This window comes from Talpa occidentalis, unplaced genomic scaffold (assembly GCF_014898055.3).
Source record: "Talpa occidentalis isolate TD23 unplaced genomic scaffold, MPIMG_talOcc4v2.1 talOcc4.6, whole genome shotgun sequence".
Taxonomy (NCBI): Eukaryota; Metazoa; Chordata; class Mammalia; order Eulipotyphla; family Talpidae; genus Talpa; species Talpa occidentalis.
In genome coordinates this window covers 55,204,061-55,220,821 of record NW_023604972.1, presented here as the reverse complement: position 1 = coordinate 55,220,821, position 16,761 = coordinate 55,204,061, and the positions used below count along the sequence as shown (strand labels likewise).

Below are 16,761 nucleotides of genomic sequence, written 5' to 3'. Positions count from 1 at the left end.
GCAGCTTCGCAACCCAGCGCTCAACCGCTGCGCCACCGGGGAGGCCCCTCATTTAGTCTTATAAACTGTATCATTCTAGTAATCTGTCCATTTCTTCAGAGTATCAAATGTATTTGTATGTATGTATTCATAGTAATCCCCAGTGATCCTGTTTTTCTATGCCACCTGTGGTAATTTCTCCTCTTTTATTTCTGATTATGTTCAGTGTTTTCTTTCTTCTTTGTTAGTTAGTTAGGTTAGTCTATTTTATCTTCTCAAAGAACCCAGCCTCTTAGTTTCACTTATCTTTTGTGTACTCCTTTTGATTTCTAGTTCATCTATTTCTAATCTAATTTTTACTTCTTTCCTTCTGCTAAATTTAGGTCTTGTTGGGCCTCCCCGGTGGTACAGCGGTTGAGCGCTGGGTTGCGAGGCTGCCCGCGGCCTCTGCAGTGCTGGTTCGATCCCCGGCTGCGGGGCGAGGGTCCCACATGGCGTGCAGATCTCTCTTGCCACCTGCTGCTCCCCTCAGCAGTGTACTTCAGTCCTTGTGCCTGTTCTGCTCCCCGCTCTGGCTCTGGTGAATTCTCTCACCCTCCCGCACTTTTGACTATACCCATTGCTTGTATAAATAAATAAATAAAATCCTTAAAGAAAATAAATTTAGGTCTTGTTTATTCTTCTTTTTGAAGACATTTTAGATGCAATATTAAGCAGTCAAGTGGGGGTTTTTCTTGCCTCTTGATGTAGGCCTAGATTGCAATTATCTTCCTTTTTTTTTAAAAAAAATTTATTTATACAAGCATTGGGTACAGTCAGAAATGCAGGAGGGTGAGATAATTCACCAGTGCCAAAGAGGGAATAGAACAGGCAGACTGACTGAAATACACTGCTAAGGGGAGCAGTGGGCGCGGCGGGAGAGGTCTGTCGCGCCATGTGGGACCCTCGCCGGTGGCCGGGGATTGAACCAGCACTGCAGAGGCTGCAGGCAGCTTCGCAGCCCAGTGCTCAACCACTGTGCCACCAGGGGAGGCCCTATCTTCCTTCTTTAGATTGTCTGCTGCATCCTATAGATTTTGGTAGCTTCTATTCTCATTTTTCATTAGTTTCTAAGTATTTTATTTCTGCTTTAATTTCCTCATTAATACAATAGTTATGTAAGGTGCAGGACCCTCTTACATATTTGTCAATTTTTTTTATGGATATGTAGAAATGGGACATTAAACCTTTCTATTATGTATACTGCCTTTGTGGGTGTGTGAAGTGGTAGCTGTCTTTTAACTTAGTAGTAAGTTCCACTTCAAAGATAATCCTATAAAACATTATAAATGAACATCGTTTATAGACTTCACACCAAGGTATAACCTGTGCTGTTCATAACTGGTTTTACACAAATAAAATTCAAAGACAAAGTATTGAGGCCTAATCACAAGAAAAAAGTTAACTTGTCTTAATAATTCTTGCTAAAGTTCAGACTTACTGAAAGTACCTAGGATGCTACTGTTGAACATGAAAATATTAGGGTGTGTGTGTGTGTGTGTGTGTGTGTGTGTGTTTAGATACTTATCTGTGTTAGACAGGTTCTGAAAAAGAAACTATGCTTACTTACTTTCCCAAAACAGGACTTAGTTCCTTCAAGTCTTCCAGTGATGGTGCTTGGTTCAAAAGTTTCTTAAAAAGAGCCAATGGGAAAGGGATGTTGGCAACATTGCAATTAAACAGGGAAAGTCCACATAGAACGCCAAAGAAGAAATAGCTCTTCTTCTCAAATTTAGGCTGAAAAGAGAAAAAAAATTAATGTATTGTGAATTTTTATTAGCACAATGGGGAGTACTTACATTATGTAAAATTCTATTCCCCCATTGTGCCAAATCAAGTTATAAATTAAAACCAAAAAGCATGACAATTATATTTGGTCATGAAGTCAGTTAAAATCCGTTACAGTTCTGTTTACAAAAACACTAACAAGACTAGAAACACATTAAAATTAGTAAGCTAAAGTGCTTATAATTTCTTCTTTTCATAGGCTTTGTCTTCAAATTTATCAGGAAAAACAGAACTGAAACAAAAAATGAGTGCCTGAGGAAGGAAGGGTTCATTTTTAAGTATTCATTCTCTAAAAACAACACTTAACTGTATAGAAAGACATGGGAACCCACGGAAAGTAGACTCCATTTTAAAGAAAATAATCACTTCATAAGAACTGAAGTTTGCCTCCACAATTACATTTGTAACTCCTCTCCTAACATAAAATAGTCGAGGAATCTAATTGTCTATGGCATGTAATACCATGATTTTCTACCTTGTGACACCGTAAGTAAAGCTATGAGGACTAACCCTGACAGGAAACCACATGCAGGAAGCTTCTTCAGGATATGTGAACATCCCATATTCTGGCCGGGTCATCTCTTCAAACAAACAATGGAAAAACTCTGCCTTGACCCCTCCAAAGTCATGTCCAATTTCTCCACTAAATGAAACCTGAGGAAACAATAAATAACACACTACTTTCAGGGTTCTGCACCGCTGTATGTTAAATCTCACTTAATATAATAGTAATAGCTAAGGTCAATTGTGGTAAGCATCTTATTATATCTTCTCATCAATTCTGTAGGACAATGAAGTTTCAAGAATTATAATTTTTAAAGAATTTGAAATTTCCCATAGTTGTATAACTGGTACAGCTTAGTCTGTCAACCCTTAGAGCCTGAGATCTTTACCATCAAATTGACCTCAACTGGCATTACTACTATAGTCATAAAGTACAGTGACTATAATGGAAATTATTATAAAAATATCATGTTAGATTTTTCAAATATCAGAAAATGGCATGCATAAATATTGGTTGATTACCTTTATTTTATTGTTTACTCCGTACAGAGAGAGTACCTGTTGTTAACACCCATTTGATTTCTCCCCAAGATGATTATCATAACCCATCTCATCTTTGTTCTTTCAATTACTTGCTCTATTCCTGCCTTTCCTTCTTGTAATCTTCACTTCATTTTACAAATGTGTTAAGCTCTCTCTTATCTTTAAAGGAAAACAAAACAAAGCTCAGCACCACTGTCTCCAACACAGACAGTCGGGCTCCTCCTACTCTAGGCTGGCAAAATTCAAAGAAGAATGATGCGAACTCCCCAAACCCACTGCTCTTCCCAAGTACTTCTAAGGAGAGCAAGAACCTATGAACCTCCAATTCCAAGGACTTTTCTCATGTGTCATTCCCTAGGTTTGACAATTCCACACACTGACCCATCTCTCTTCCTTGCATTCTCTTATTACACACTATTTACATCTCTCTCTCTTATTCCTGCTGCGTTAAGGCTAGAATTTCCAATGGTCTATGCTCTCATACTCTATTTCGTCTCTATGGATTTTATTTAATGCTCTTTTCTCTTTAAACTTCATTTATCACAAACTGGCACTTAACCTTCGTATCCATCCTTTTTTTGATGATTAACACAACCTTTTCATCTGGATGTTCCACTACCACCTCCAGATAGCTCCTTTTAAGGATTCTGTATTTAGACGAATGTCTCTTCCATTTAAACTTCAGGGACTTAATTAAATTAAGACTAGGTATCAAATCCTCACTGTGCCCCTCTATGGGCCAACTCATTGATCTCACAAGTCTCAGTTTCCTCACATCATCATCAGAAAGATTAAATGGGATAACACATATAGAGGGTAAATAAAGACTAGTCAGGCTTTTATGACGCTGGCCTCTGTGGCTATCACCTTTGGCCTTGAATGCAGAAGGCGTTTGGGAGCTTGGGCTGGGGGTACGCATGCTTGATGGTGGACACCTGGAGTATGGTGTGGGCATGTGTAGTGGGCACACCTGAAGCTGGAGGCGGAGGATATAAATGCGGCATCACACAGACGAGTACAGCAGAATGGCTACCATGAGAAAATGCCAATGAGGGACCTCCCTGGTGGCGCAGGAGTTAAAGACAGTGCTATCAAGCTACTGCCAGCTACTACATGAGTTCAATCCCTGGCTGGCCAGGGAGGTGATTCCCGCTGCTCCCCTCAGCAGTGTATTTCAGTACATCTGCCTGTTCTGCTCCCCACTCTCTGGTGAATCCTCTCACCACCTGCACCTCTGGCTTACACCTCAGTTCCTGTATGCATAAATAAATAAAACTTAAAAAATAAAGAAAAGAAAATGCCAGTGAGAGCCCCAAGAAAAAGCGTACAGGTTCACCAGGGGCTGGGATGCAGCCACCCCCCCTCACCCCTACTCCAGCCTCCCTGCCTTGCCAGCCTGCAGGCTTGCCCCACAACAATTGGTGTAGAAAGAGCATTGAACCCTGAAAAGGCCATTAAGGGCTGTAGGGTAAAGTAAAAAGTATTAGGCTTTTCTGCCCATCCGCCATTAGGATGACGGAACCTTGTGGTCCTGAATGCATGCCTGATGGCGGGCACCCGGAGTAGGGTGTGGGCATAGGTAGATGGGATTCACTGGGTCTAAGACTGGGCTTTTAAGGGCGGCGTCACAGGGATGCCAGCAGAAGCTGAGAAAGAAGCAGAAGCCGAGAGAGAAGCAGAGAACGCCAAAGAGCCCAGATAGAGTGAGGATTTGCTGGGGGCTGGGAGGACTTCCAGCCTCCCGGCCCCCCAGCACCCCTGCCTGCCATATGCCTGGTAAATCTAAATAAAAGACCTGCAAAAGCCACTGAGGACTCTGACTCCTCCTTTACCCGATCTGCATGGGATCACAGAAAACCTGCTCCGTGGCCTGTCCTGCCCTTACAAGGGCCTATAGGGTAAGGTTAAAAAAAGTATTAGGCTTTTCTGCCCTCCCGCCATTAGGATTGATGATGGGACCCTATCCTATGGTCCTGAATGCATGCCTGATGGCTGACACCTGGAGTAGGGTGTGGGCATGCATAAATGGGTACACCTGGGCTTAGAGACTGGGCTAAGGGAGGCCTCACGGGGAAGCCAGAACAGCAGAACAGAGCAAGAGGAACAGTGGAGAGCAAAAGGAGCAGAGAAGCAAAGGCCATGAGAGAAGGCCGGAGAGCCCAGAGAGACTGAAGATTTGCCGGGGGCTGGGAGGCCTGCCAGCCTCCTGACAACCCTGCTTGCCGTGTACCTGGTAAGATGTAAAATAAAGCCTGAAAAAGCCACCAAGGACTCCAGGACTCCTTCACCCGTCTGCTCGGATCATAGAGATCCTGCACTGTCCCCATCCTGCTACAACAGGGCTCCAGGACTCTCCTTTACCCACCTGTCTAAATCGACAGGGAACCTGCCCCATGCTTGCTGACACTACAACATGTAAATACCTCACATAGTGTGGAAAATGGTGACTGCTCATTAATACCTAAATTTTAAAAACAAATGAATGAAATATAAAAATAGAACTAAAACAGGGCCTCCCTGGTGGCGCAAGGGGTTAAGCACATCACTGTGAAGCTATCCGCAGCCTCTGCAGCACAAATTCGATCCCTGGCCAGCCAGGGAGGTGACCCACATGGCGCAGTAGACCTGTCCTGTCTCACCTGCTGCTCCCCTCAACAGTGTACTTCAGTCTGCCTGTGCTGTTCCTCACTCTGTATTTGGTGACTCCTCTCACCCCCCCACCCCCACACCTCTGGCCTGTACTGCAGTTCTTACATGCATAAATGAAAAAAAAAGTAGAACCAAAACAACTGAATGGTCTGGTTGTAGCTTGACACTGGTTAGAATCACATAGTGTTTGATTTTTAAAATTGTGTGCAAAAACTTGTGGAAATGCGAACTCTGCAAAACCCAATGTCACATATTTTTAAAATAGTTATCTTTAACTTTAATCACATCCATTTTTCTTTCATCTAAGTTGGATAAGTAATAAACGAGGGTCTCTGATAAAAAACACTAATAAGCATTATCTTAAGTGGAAAGTTTACAGCCTGATGGGAGGGTCCAAATTCTGGCTGATACTTATCAATTGTGTTACTCTTCTAACACAATCCAGTAGTTCTGGATCTCAATGTCCTCACCTATAATAAAAGGGCAAAACAGAACCCACTACACAAAGTATTTTGAGAGGATTAAGAAAGTAACTGCAGAGTATTTACAACAGTTCCTGGCACAAGGTCTCCTTGTCATTATTATTCAGTGTCAAATACTGAGTAGTAGGACAAGTTATAAAGCAACTAAACCAAAAATCATTTATGAATGCTCTAAACAGGCTAAGATATATATACTTATACCCCCAAATCACCACGCTGTCAATAAATAGAAGTCACTCTCTCCCATAGAGCAAACCAGGTTCCTGTCTGAGAGCTTTAGCAAATCTTTGATGCCAATCCTGCCTCACTGGCACCCTTAAAAGATGCTGACCATCCAGGCCAGCAAGGTCAGGTCTCAAGGGACTGAAAATTCCTAGGGCTAGTACTGGTCTTTCTGACTAGGCAGGGAGAGGAAACCATCTTAATAGTTGTTTCTTAGCCCAAGTGTACTGACGAAGTGCCCATAGCTATCAATTGGAATCAAAACCAGGTAATTAGGGTGGTAAAGTAGGCCTTGGTGGCAAAAGGAGATAATTTCCCTTTTATGAGACCCATTGTTAACATTTTTCCTATGCCCTCCTTCTCTCAGCAGCAAAAATATTAAGTGAGAATTATACTTTACCAGTAACTCTCTCCTTAGATCATCGTTTTCATATTGACGCAGCTGATTCAAAACATCCTCAATCAAGTGACTCCTTCTGACTGTTAGATTCAAGGTGGGGGGCAGCAAAGCTAATTCAGACCCTCTTTGTTCCATAATTCCAACCAACCTCATACAGGCTCTAAATTTCTTCTCCTAGGAAAAAAAATGTTTCATTTCATTTTGCCATTTGTTCTAAGTAGAAACTCATAAAGTAGAACACATTGACTTGAGTTTATGAAAAGTGCACATCACAAATATTTATGAAAAGAGCTTCACATACACTACCGGAGATAAGTTACATAGCCTATTCACCCTTGATGAGCAGAAGAAACATGGGGCCTAAGGAACAAAAAGTTCCAGGGAGCCAGGCGGGATGAACAGCAAAGGGACCAGCTGCAGGTCCCACTGAATCCCTTTATCCTGTAAACACAGTTGTTAAATACTTAAGTTACCAAAAATAATTATCATCAATAGGCTGAGAGACTGATTAGTATCCATTCATCACTAGGCACTGAGGCAGTGTGCAATCATAATCAGAAAAGATTATTATAATTAAGAAGGTCATCTTAGAAAGAAGCAGGTTGCTGGAAAAACTCAGGTTTGAGTGAACTCTTTAAAGATACAGTAGGAGGAAAATCCAGATGAAATTTTAGCTGATATATAATGTAAGAAGTTAGTGCAAAATGGCCCAAAGGCATATGAAAAAATGTTCAACATCACTTGTAATCAGGGAAATGCAAATCAAAACTACAATGAGATACCATCTTACACCAGTGAGAATGGCACATATTAAAAAAACTAGCAACAACAAATGTTGGCGAGGTTGTGGAGAAAAAGGAACTCTCCTGCACTGCGGATGGGAGTGCAAACTGGTCCAACCACTATGGAGAGCTGTGTGGAGATTTCTTGACCTACTAAACGTAGAGCTTCCATATGATCGAGCAATTTCACTCCTAGATACACCCAAATGACACAGAAACATTAATTCCAATAGGGCACCTGCACGCCTATGTTTATAGCAGCACTATTTACAATAGCTAAGCGATGGAAACAACCCAAATGCCCAAAAATAGATGACTGGATCAAGAAGATGTGGTACATATACACCATGGAATATTACTCAGCAATCAAAAAAGATAAACACATGCAGTTTGCAGCAACATGGATGGAGCTAGAAGGGATCATGCTCAGTGAAATAAGTCAGAAAGAAAAGAAAAATACCGGATGGTCTCACTCATAACAGGAATTTAGAAAACTTAAATAAGAGACCAGGAAAAAGACTAATAAATACAAAGTAAAAATAAAAATCAACAAGCAACTATAAACCGGAGACACACTACGGGGGGCGGGAGAGGGAGAGGCAGGGAGAGGAAGGACTAGAGTCAAAATAAGGGGGGTTGCAATTGTATGGGGAATATAACCATAATGAAAATGCATACATTGTGCAAAGATGAAAAATGATGTAAAATTATATAAAATAAAACATTAAAAAATATTTTAAAAAAAGAAGTTAGTGCAAGATAATAAAGTGAGACAGGCGCAAAGACATCCGAAACCCACGAGGCCACTTGGGATCATTAAATCTGTGGCTTTTAGCAAATCAGAAAGCAAGCAAATGTCAGTTCTGTAAAATTAGGAGTTTGTTTAAAATCAGAAGAGAACAATCTAAGAGTTGAAGCTTTTAATTATCCTTGTTAAATATTTCATTAATAGTGATATTTAGAACTCACGTATCAAATTCTTATTTTACTTTATTAAATGAATTATGTGAAAGTATCTACTTTTAGGACATTTAAATATTTGGGGCTCTTTGTGTGAGGTGCTATTCTCAATGTTTTATCCATTGATATATTAACATATTTAATCCTTTAAAATTGGAATGAAGTACATTTCCCAAGGCACTTACAACTGTCCCATTTTTAAGTTCAAAACCACTTTGTTGTGTATGTTGTTAAATAAAACCAAATTAGCTGGTGACAGTACATTAAAAAGGGGATACTTTGACAAACCTTTATTTATGGGTTATCAATACAAAGTATCAACAATTAAAGGGTTCAAATTTCAAGAATCCTGCCAGATCTATTCCCAGTGCCATATTTTTTTCATTAGACTGGATCTCCTTAAATATCGGTACTAATCCTAACCAAGCCCTGTTTGCTATGCCTCTTTGAGTACCATTCAGAAGATACCAGGTACTTCATGGTCAAAGTTTTTCAAGTAGGCCACCTGCTGAAGCTCTATCCTTTGCTACTGAGGAATTAACAAGCCTCAGTGCTAAGCTAGGCAGATTGTTCAATATTCGATATTTATTCTCTTTTTCATTAGTGTCAGCTACTTGAATTCCTACACCATTGGTTTCACCTGTGGGTAGCTCTTTCATTACTCCTAAAATATTGTACATTTAGCACCTGGATAGTTCATGAAAACAAAGTAATGTGCATACATACCTGTATCTTTAAAAGCGAGTCTGCGTATAGTAGCTTAATTTTTGACAGAAAATTAAAGATAAATGGAAACTGACTGAATATAACAGGATAATGGATATTTACTGAAGTTTCCTACAAAAGAAAATGACAATAATTCTGATCAATAAAAGGACAGAGAATGTTTATGGCTTACCTCTAGCGTTAAATCCCTGTCAGCTTAAGATCCCAGTACCTCCAGTCAAAGCAATCCAAATTGCTATACAGCGGTACTGAGATACCTAAGATTATCTATGCATAACATTTTCAGTGTTCATGTAATTTAGCAATTAATTATAAACTCTAGATACATTCCCAGGAGTTTATTCTACTCCACCTACACTCTGAAATGTAAATTAGTTCAGATGTATTTGGTAAAAAGACAGATGGAATGTTGCTAGCTGGTTAGCTTATACATGGTTTTTGCCAGGCAAGAGCTTCAATGTGCTAGAAGTAGAACTATAACCTTTAGAAATGGAAGAAAACTCAGGTCAGTGTTGACTTGGCAGCAAGTGCACCTTAACTGTATTTTAAGAACATAAAAAGGAACACATAACTAGAATGCTCTCCCAAAGTTACAGCCCTAAACTGGCAGCTCCTGGTGAGCCATGCTGCCTTCCAGGCCCATTTGAGAGCATCAGTGCTCCATGTCCTCTGCTGTCTCAGTTGGCCAGTTAGACAGGGAATTTCTGCTGTTTTGTTCTTGTGCATCTTTCACATTCTCTTGGCATCTCCACGAGCTGCTTGCCTAGTTGGTCTAAGCTATTTCTCTAGTGACACCCACTTTTCTGCTAGTGTTCTAGTTACAAAACTGCATAGGGCCTCCCCTGGTGGCGCAGCGGTTGAGTGCTGGGCTGCGAGGCTGCTCGCAGCCTCTGCAGCGGTTTGTTCCCCAGCTGCCGGCGAGGGTCCCACAAAAAAACAAACAAACAAACAAAAACCCCAAAAAACAAAAATGCATAGGGGGCTGTCTATTATCATACTTTTCCAATAGGCCTGCTATATCTGTCTTGCAGTTTTCCAAAGTAGGATTTTTGGAAATTCACGTACAAAGTAAGAACAGAAATGCGTTTTTTAACTCACTGATGGTCACTTTCCCTTCTTAAATATTCCATACTTACTGAGTTTCTCTTCCAAGAAGACCTTCTGTATGCTTCTCCATAAAAATCAAGCCAGTTTAAGAGTTCGTTTATTTTGAAAATATTTTCAGGCAGTTGATATTTAGTTTGGTTTACCTAAAATAAAATATAACCATTGAGACAGTTTCATATATAATCTTGCTTAACTACTATTAATTAGATTATCAGAATTGATACAAACTGAACATTAACTGACCAAAATAAAGTTATAGCAGTTCTTCTACTGTCAGTCTCAAATTTTTAGGAACATAAAAAATAATTAAAATATAATAGTAAAGATTCATGTGATGATAAACTTCCAGTTAATTTTGATTCATAGAAAAGTTTTAAAAAGCTTTTTGTCCCAAGAAAATAGGGCAATATGAATTCAAAGTACTTTGGGAGCCAACAGTTAATGTCTTGTTCTTTAGAGATTAACAGTATACAATTTATAGATGTTTCACTGGAAAGACATATTGGAATATTCCTATTCTGAAGAGGAATTTTCCAGCCCTCCACCCCCTGAAATGAACAGGGTTATTATGACATGAATATGAACATTCTAGAGTCCAGCATCATGTTAATCATTAGTAATTGCAGGAAAATGAAAGAGACTCCATCATGTATCTATGATATCTTAGGCCCATAACTGCCCTAACCTGGGAAGATAACCAATTTCCCCACTGATTCTTTCTGTGTATTAATCTGTACTCATGATCCATACAAAACTCTCATCAATCTTAGCAGAACAAAGAGGCATATGACATGTCCCCTTACCCCCAACCCATACATCTGGAGTCAGCAGTCTTACATACGAATGATCACGTGTACTAAGCAGGTAAGCACCTGTCAGGGTGCGTGATATGGACCCAACCTCAACTGAAGTATACTAATCCGCTGGCTTCCATGCTGAGGAGTCCCGCATGTAAGATGCCCTTAATAAATTTTAAGTGTAACTAATGGACATGCCAGCTTCCTTGTTGGACGCAAATTATTTTCTCAATTTGGGGGAATTTATTTATCCCTGCAGTCATACAGTCTGTGAAGATGCTGAGTAATAATGATGTTAGATGCTATACATGTGAGCATTAGTATTTGAATTGGATGAACCTAGTCCTGGCCTAAGTGTCTATAATTTTCAGGTCTTCTGAAAACCTCTCCTGTCTGCTTCAGCTGGGACCATTCTTCTGAATATTCTTACTGACTCTGGCCCAGGTCCCAAATGATCGAGGTCTTCCTGTACTACAACTAAAAATATAGTGAAGCTAATTCACCCCCGTGACTGTGGTGCTCTGGAGCCTAATGATCTCAACCTTGCATTGTCATTAGCCCCAATGTCCCTAGAGTCACAGAGAAAATGAGGGATTCATCCTCATGGCTTCTTGTGTTCCCCTTCTGAGGCTGGGACTAGGATTGACAAATATTTTAATGTCACTACTGTATCAAAGGACAATGCAGGAAGGCTTGAGGATTTTTTTTGTTGCTGCTTTAGTATTTCTCTGAGTTCTCTTTGTATGTGACAAAATAAAATACATTTTCCCTGAGTTTTCCAATAAATTTCTCCATTTCTAAAATTCCAAAATATATTTTCAATGAACTTTTCTTTTCCCAGATGACCAAAATATATTTCACATGTATTTTTAAAAGATTTATTTATGCATAAAAGCGCTAAGAGGTGTGTGGGGGGTGAGATGATTCACCAGAGACAGAGTGGGGAGCAAAACAGGTGGAATGACTAAAATATAGTACTGAGGGGAGCAGTGAGTGAGCCAGGAGAGATCTGCTGCACCATCTGGGTTAGCTCCCTGGCCAGGAATCGAACTTGAGCCAGGAATCGGTAGCTGCAGTGGCTACTGATAGCTTCGTAGTGCTGAGACTTAACCCCTTGAGTCACCAGGGAGGCCCCCTGTATTCAGAATTTAAGTGTTGAGAATGTTAAATATGTCTCTTACTATGTTAATAAATGTAACTTCTGAAGAGAACCTAAGGGGCGAGGTCTCTGGTGGTGCTATGGATTAAGCACAGCACTATAAAGCTATCCTCAGCCTCTGCAGCACAGCAGGCCAGAGAGTTACCCACATGGTGCAGCAGACCTCTCCTTGTCTTGCCCGCTGCTCCCCTCAGTGGTGTATTTCAGTAGATGTGCCAGTTCTGCTCCCTATTCTGTCTCTGATGAATCCTCTCACCCTCCACCCCGCACCTCTGGCCTGTATCCCAGTTCTTGTATGCATGCATGCATACAGGTTTGATTCCCAGACTGCCAGGGAGATACCCACAAGGCATGGCAGACCTCTCCTGTCTTGCCCGCTGCAAAACTCAGCAGTGTTTTCAGTCATCTGCCTGTTCTGCTCCCCGCTCTGTCTCTGGTGAATTCTCTCACTCTCCCATGCCTCTGGCCTATACCCCAGTTCTTGTATAAATAAATAAATCTTTAAAAAAAAAAAAAACAAAAAGAACCTAAGGATGGGCTGGTTGCCAGGGAAACCAACATGATGGTGGTGGAACTTTCAGTCCCACTACCAGATTTCCTGGAGAAGCCATGGAAGTTCTACCTAGTACCCTTTTCCCCCATACCTTACCCTATGCAGTTCCTCTATCTGGCTGTTGATCTGTATATATTTGCACTGTATTTGTGATAGAGTGAGTAAATGGGTTTTCTGAGTTCTTTGTGCCATTCCAGAAAATTAATCAAACCTTTGGCTTACACAGCTAATAATCCAGGGCTTTTGAAAGGTGTCTGCCTGGGGCTTGCAGCTAGTGTATAAAGTGGAGGGTGGTCTTGGAAGACTGACCTTTAACCTGTGGAATATGATGCTACAATTGCCAATACAGTTTCAGAACTAAGCTGAATTCTTAGACACCTTGCTGGAGTCTGAGAATTTCTTGATGCTGTGGAGAAGCCTTCACACACCCCCATATTGGAAACTGGACGCAGGCGCCCAATTACGAAATGTTATACATAAGAGCTTAAGATTCATGTCAGGCAGAACCAAGCACATTTTTATTGTAACATAAAGACATGGGTTTCTAAATGAATCCTTACCCTGTGCAGCTTTCTCAACATTTCCAGGAGAGCTTTAATGTGACAATTATTCTCAGTACTTTCAGTCCAATAATGCAGCTGTGCGATGATGGCTCTTTTAAACATCTGAACCAGCTTGCTGAAAGTGGATTCTTGCAGAGATGCCCAATATTCCTCTAGAAATGCAAAGGCAAATATAACTCTTGGGTAATGTCTCTTGGATTCTTACTTAGAGGTAAAAAATTGGTCAGTATTTCCCAGAACTGATAGAATATTCTCACATATATGAAGCTATAAAAACACATTTATAGTAATGTTTTCAGTAAATACAATTATAATTAAAAGTTTAAAATTTAAAATACTAGAAAAGTAGTCCTTGATCTAGTTAATTTGTGGGGGGAAAAATTGTCACATTTTTGCACAGTTGAAATAGCATACTGTATTAAAAACTGAATTAAAAATTATCTGATTATGAAACTTTTTGTGTCATTCAGTTTTTATCTCTCACAAACATCTTTCAGCATTGTAAAAACAAGAAACACCTTAAAGATAGTTTTTTATCACTTACAATGATATCTAGATGTAAGAAAACTTAAGATTGGACTCCTTTGGGCTTAATATGTTCACTATGCATCACAAATACCTCATCTCAGCAGGTCCTTATTATTTGGTACAATGTTAATGAGGAAAAAAAAATGATTTCTAGTAATGGCCACTGTGTATGTGGAGTGTGCACATTTTCCTCATCTCCGCATGTGTGCAGTAAGTATCTTGTGATGGAAGGGCCTTCTCTCTAGGCTTGGTACTTGCCTTATGACCTAGCTGCCAGGATGGGCTTCAGCCCATGATCCCAAAGTGAAATGTGACTTGGAAAATAAGTGAATGGGCAAATTATTGTTTCATATCCAAAGTGTTGTTGTGGGTCTTTAAAAGTCTAATGGTGTTTTTGTAACCAGAAATATACTATAGAAACTTAACTCTTGTTTATGTCAATTAGCCCATGGTAAAATGGTTTCATTACACGTTCTTTTCACTCACAGACACAGTTTCTAAGAACTTATCAATGACATATAATATGCAATCTAATCAAACCCCTACACCTAAACTTCCAGGGTACTGGAAATATGTAAGGATGAAACAAATCCTAGATTTGGGACATTCTATAGAATAAATAACTATATATTTTTTAAAAAGTCATAAAATACTTGACAAATGGGTAGAAATTTTAACTTGGGCTAGTAACTAGAGAACATTAATTATGGAATTATAGCTAATTGTATTATGTGTGACCACAATGTCATGGTAATGGTAGGGGTTCCATAGTCTTAGGATATAAATTTAGGGGTGAAATATCATTAATGTCTTCATCCTTCAAATAGTTCAACAAAAATGAAGGCAATCTGTACACAGGATTGAGAAAGCACATATGGCAACATATTAATTGTTGGCCACTCTAAGGTAGAGGATACTCACTGCACTAATCTCTCAAGGTCTATGCATGAAATTTTTCATAATGAAAAGTTAGGGAAAGGACTTGTATGACTATGCCACACATATATTATTATAAGAACTCTACTAGGTACTAGAACAATCTATTTTGGATGATCACAGTAATTATAGCATCTTTAGATTATAATCAGGATATGGACTAAAAATTGTAGATGTGTATCTTTGTTTTGCCATAACTTTATTAGGTATGTTTCCTCATTGGAAGGATGATAAAGTATTTTCAAATGTAAGTTATCAATCTTACCTAGACCCCTTGAAGACTGCTCACTCATTTTACAAACAGCCTCTGCAAATGGAACCACCAGACTCTCCCAGTTGTTACTATCATGCATCATGGGACATTCTGGGAGAAGGAAGAAAACTTCTAAAGCTTCTTGGTATGGAGAATGAAATGGAAGATTTTTGAACAGATTATCCTTGAGACATGTGGTTATCTATGGTCAAAAAGGATCAGGGAAAAGACATTCAAATAACAGCAGCAACTGTGTGAAATTTGTAGTAGCGAAGAGTTTCATTCTACCATGAAGCTGGAAAAATCATTTAGTCTTTCTAAGTGTATACATCTCACCTTGCCTAACCTCCCTAATACATGAGGTGTAGATACTGTAAGTATTCCCCTGCATTCAGTTCCTGGGGTACTGGATGAATGGACTGATTCCCAATTAACAGGCAGTCTTCTCAGCAATAGTGCTACATTCTAAACACACTATCTCCCCACCATTTCCATGTTCCCACCCCATTTTTCTCAAAAGAGAAAGAATGTGTCAGAATCCCAAAAAAGATGACAAAAATATAGACCAAAACTAAGCAACAACAGAAAGAATAGGGTTTCTCATAGGACCATCTGTCTCATCACTAACTTTCTCCACCAAACTCTAGTTTCTAGCCCTTCCAATTCCTTGTAGTTTCCCTAATTGAAAATGCAAGTATTCAGGGGGGAATTCAAATAGAATACTGAATATATGTTAAGTGTTCTCAGATAACAACAACTGCTTGAAAAATCACTAAGGTAGGGCCTCCCTGGTGGCACAAGTGGTTAAGACGCAACCTATGAAGCTATCTGCAGCCACTGCAGCACCAGTTTGATCCCCGACCAGGGATCGAACACATGGTGTCGCAGACCTCTCCTGACTCGCCCACTGCTCCCCTCAGCAAGGTATTTCAGTCAATCTGCCTACTCTGTTCCCCACTCTGTCTCTGGTGAATCCTCTCACTCCACCCCCACACCCCTAGCCTGTACCCCAGTTCTTGTATGCGTAAACAATCTTAAAAAGAAAAAAAAGAAAAATCACTAAGGTAAGTCATTATTCATGAAATATTTATCTGGTAGTGTGCTAAGTGATTTACATGTATTAATTAGGTCACTAATTAATGGTTTTTCTATTAACATAAACAAACTGATTTTATAATTCAGAACTCTTCGAGAAATTAACTTGCTCAAGGCCACACAGCCAAGTGGGGATCTTCCCAGGATGTTTCTGATGACAAAGTACAAAATCTTAATCACTAAATTATGGGACACGGGTTAAAAGATATCTCTAAATTAACTAATTCTTATAATTATTTATTGTTATGCCAAAGTATATCAGGATTTTATCATGAGGTTTAGTTTTTGGAATAACACACATCTGAAACCTTATTTAACATATCTCTATAGCATACACTCCTTTTTTCTCTTTCTTCCTCATCAGCCACATCCCTAAACTTCCCACGATCCACTCCCCACCCTTTAGGATTATTGAGATACTCTCAAGACAGTTATGTTTCATGCTGTGCTTCCATACTTTCCTGACCGCCAGGAATACATTCCCCCATGTAAGCATCTTGGAAAGGCCCCCTTCCTCTGGTTTTGGGTACTCTGAATAGAGGTGACCATTCACTGCCCTTGAAATGACTAAATCTTTCATCCAAAAATAGTATTACATACCACTATGTTCTAAGGTAGGCACTACAGAAGACAGTGGCACATAAAACACATACAGTCTTCACATTGATATCTATGAGTTATGTGTCTGGCTCCTTT

General features: G+C 39.8%; 1 protein-coding gene across 2 annotated transcripts in view; it reads right to left on the bottom strand.

Moving 5' to 3' along the window:
- Positions 1–16,761, bottom strand: part of HERC5 (HECT and RLD domain containing E3 ubiquitin protein ligase 5) — a 53,386-nt gene that overhangs the window by 13,102 nt on the left and 23,523 nt on the right. For both annotated transcript variants that reach the window (XM_037529539.2, XM_037529540.2), the window contains exons 12-18: positions 14,983–15,172; positions 13,251–13,405; positions 10,211–10,324; positions 9,075–9,185; positions 6,607–6,780; positions 2,317–2,460; positions 1,589–1,755 (exon numbers count right to left, since the gene is read on the bottom strand). In XM_037529539.2, the coding sequence (XP_037385436.1) occupies positions 1,589–1,755; positions 2,317–2,460; positions 6,607–6,780; positions 9,075–9,185; positions 10,211–10,324; positions 13,251–13,405; positions 14,983–15,172 (1,055 nt within the window). The remainder of the gene's footprint in view (positions 1–1,588; positions 1,756–2,316; positions 2,461–6,606; positions 6,781–9,074; positions 9,186–10,210; positions 10,325–13,250; positions 13,406–14,982; positions 15,173–16,761) is intronic.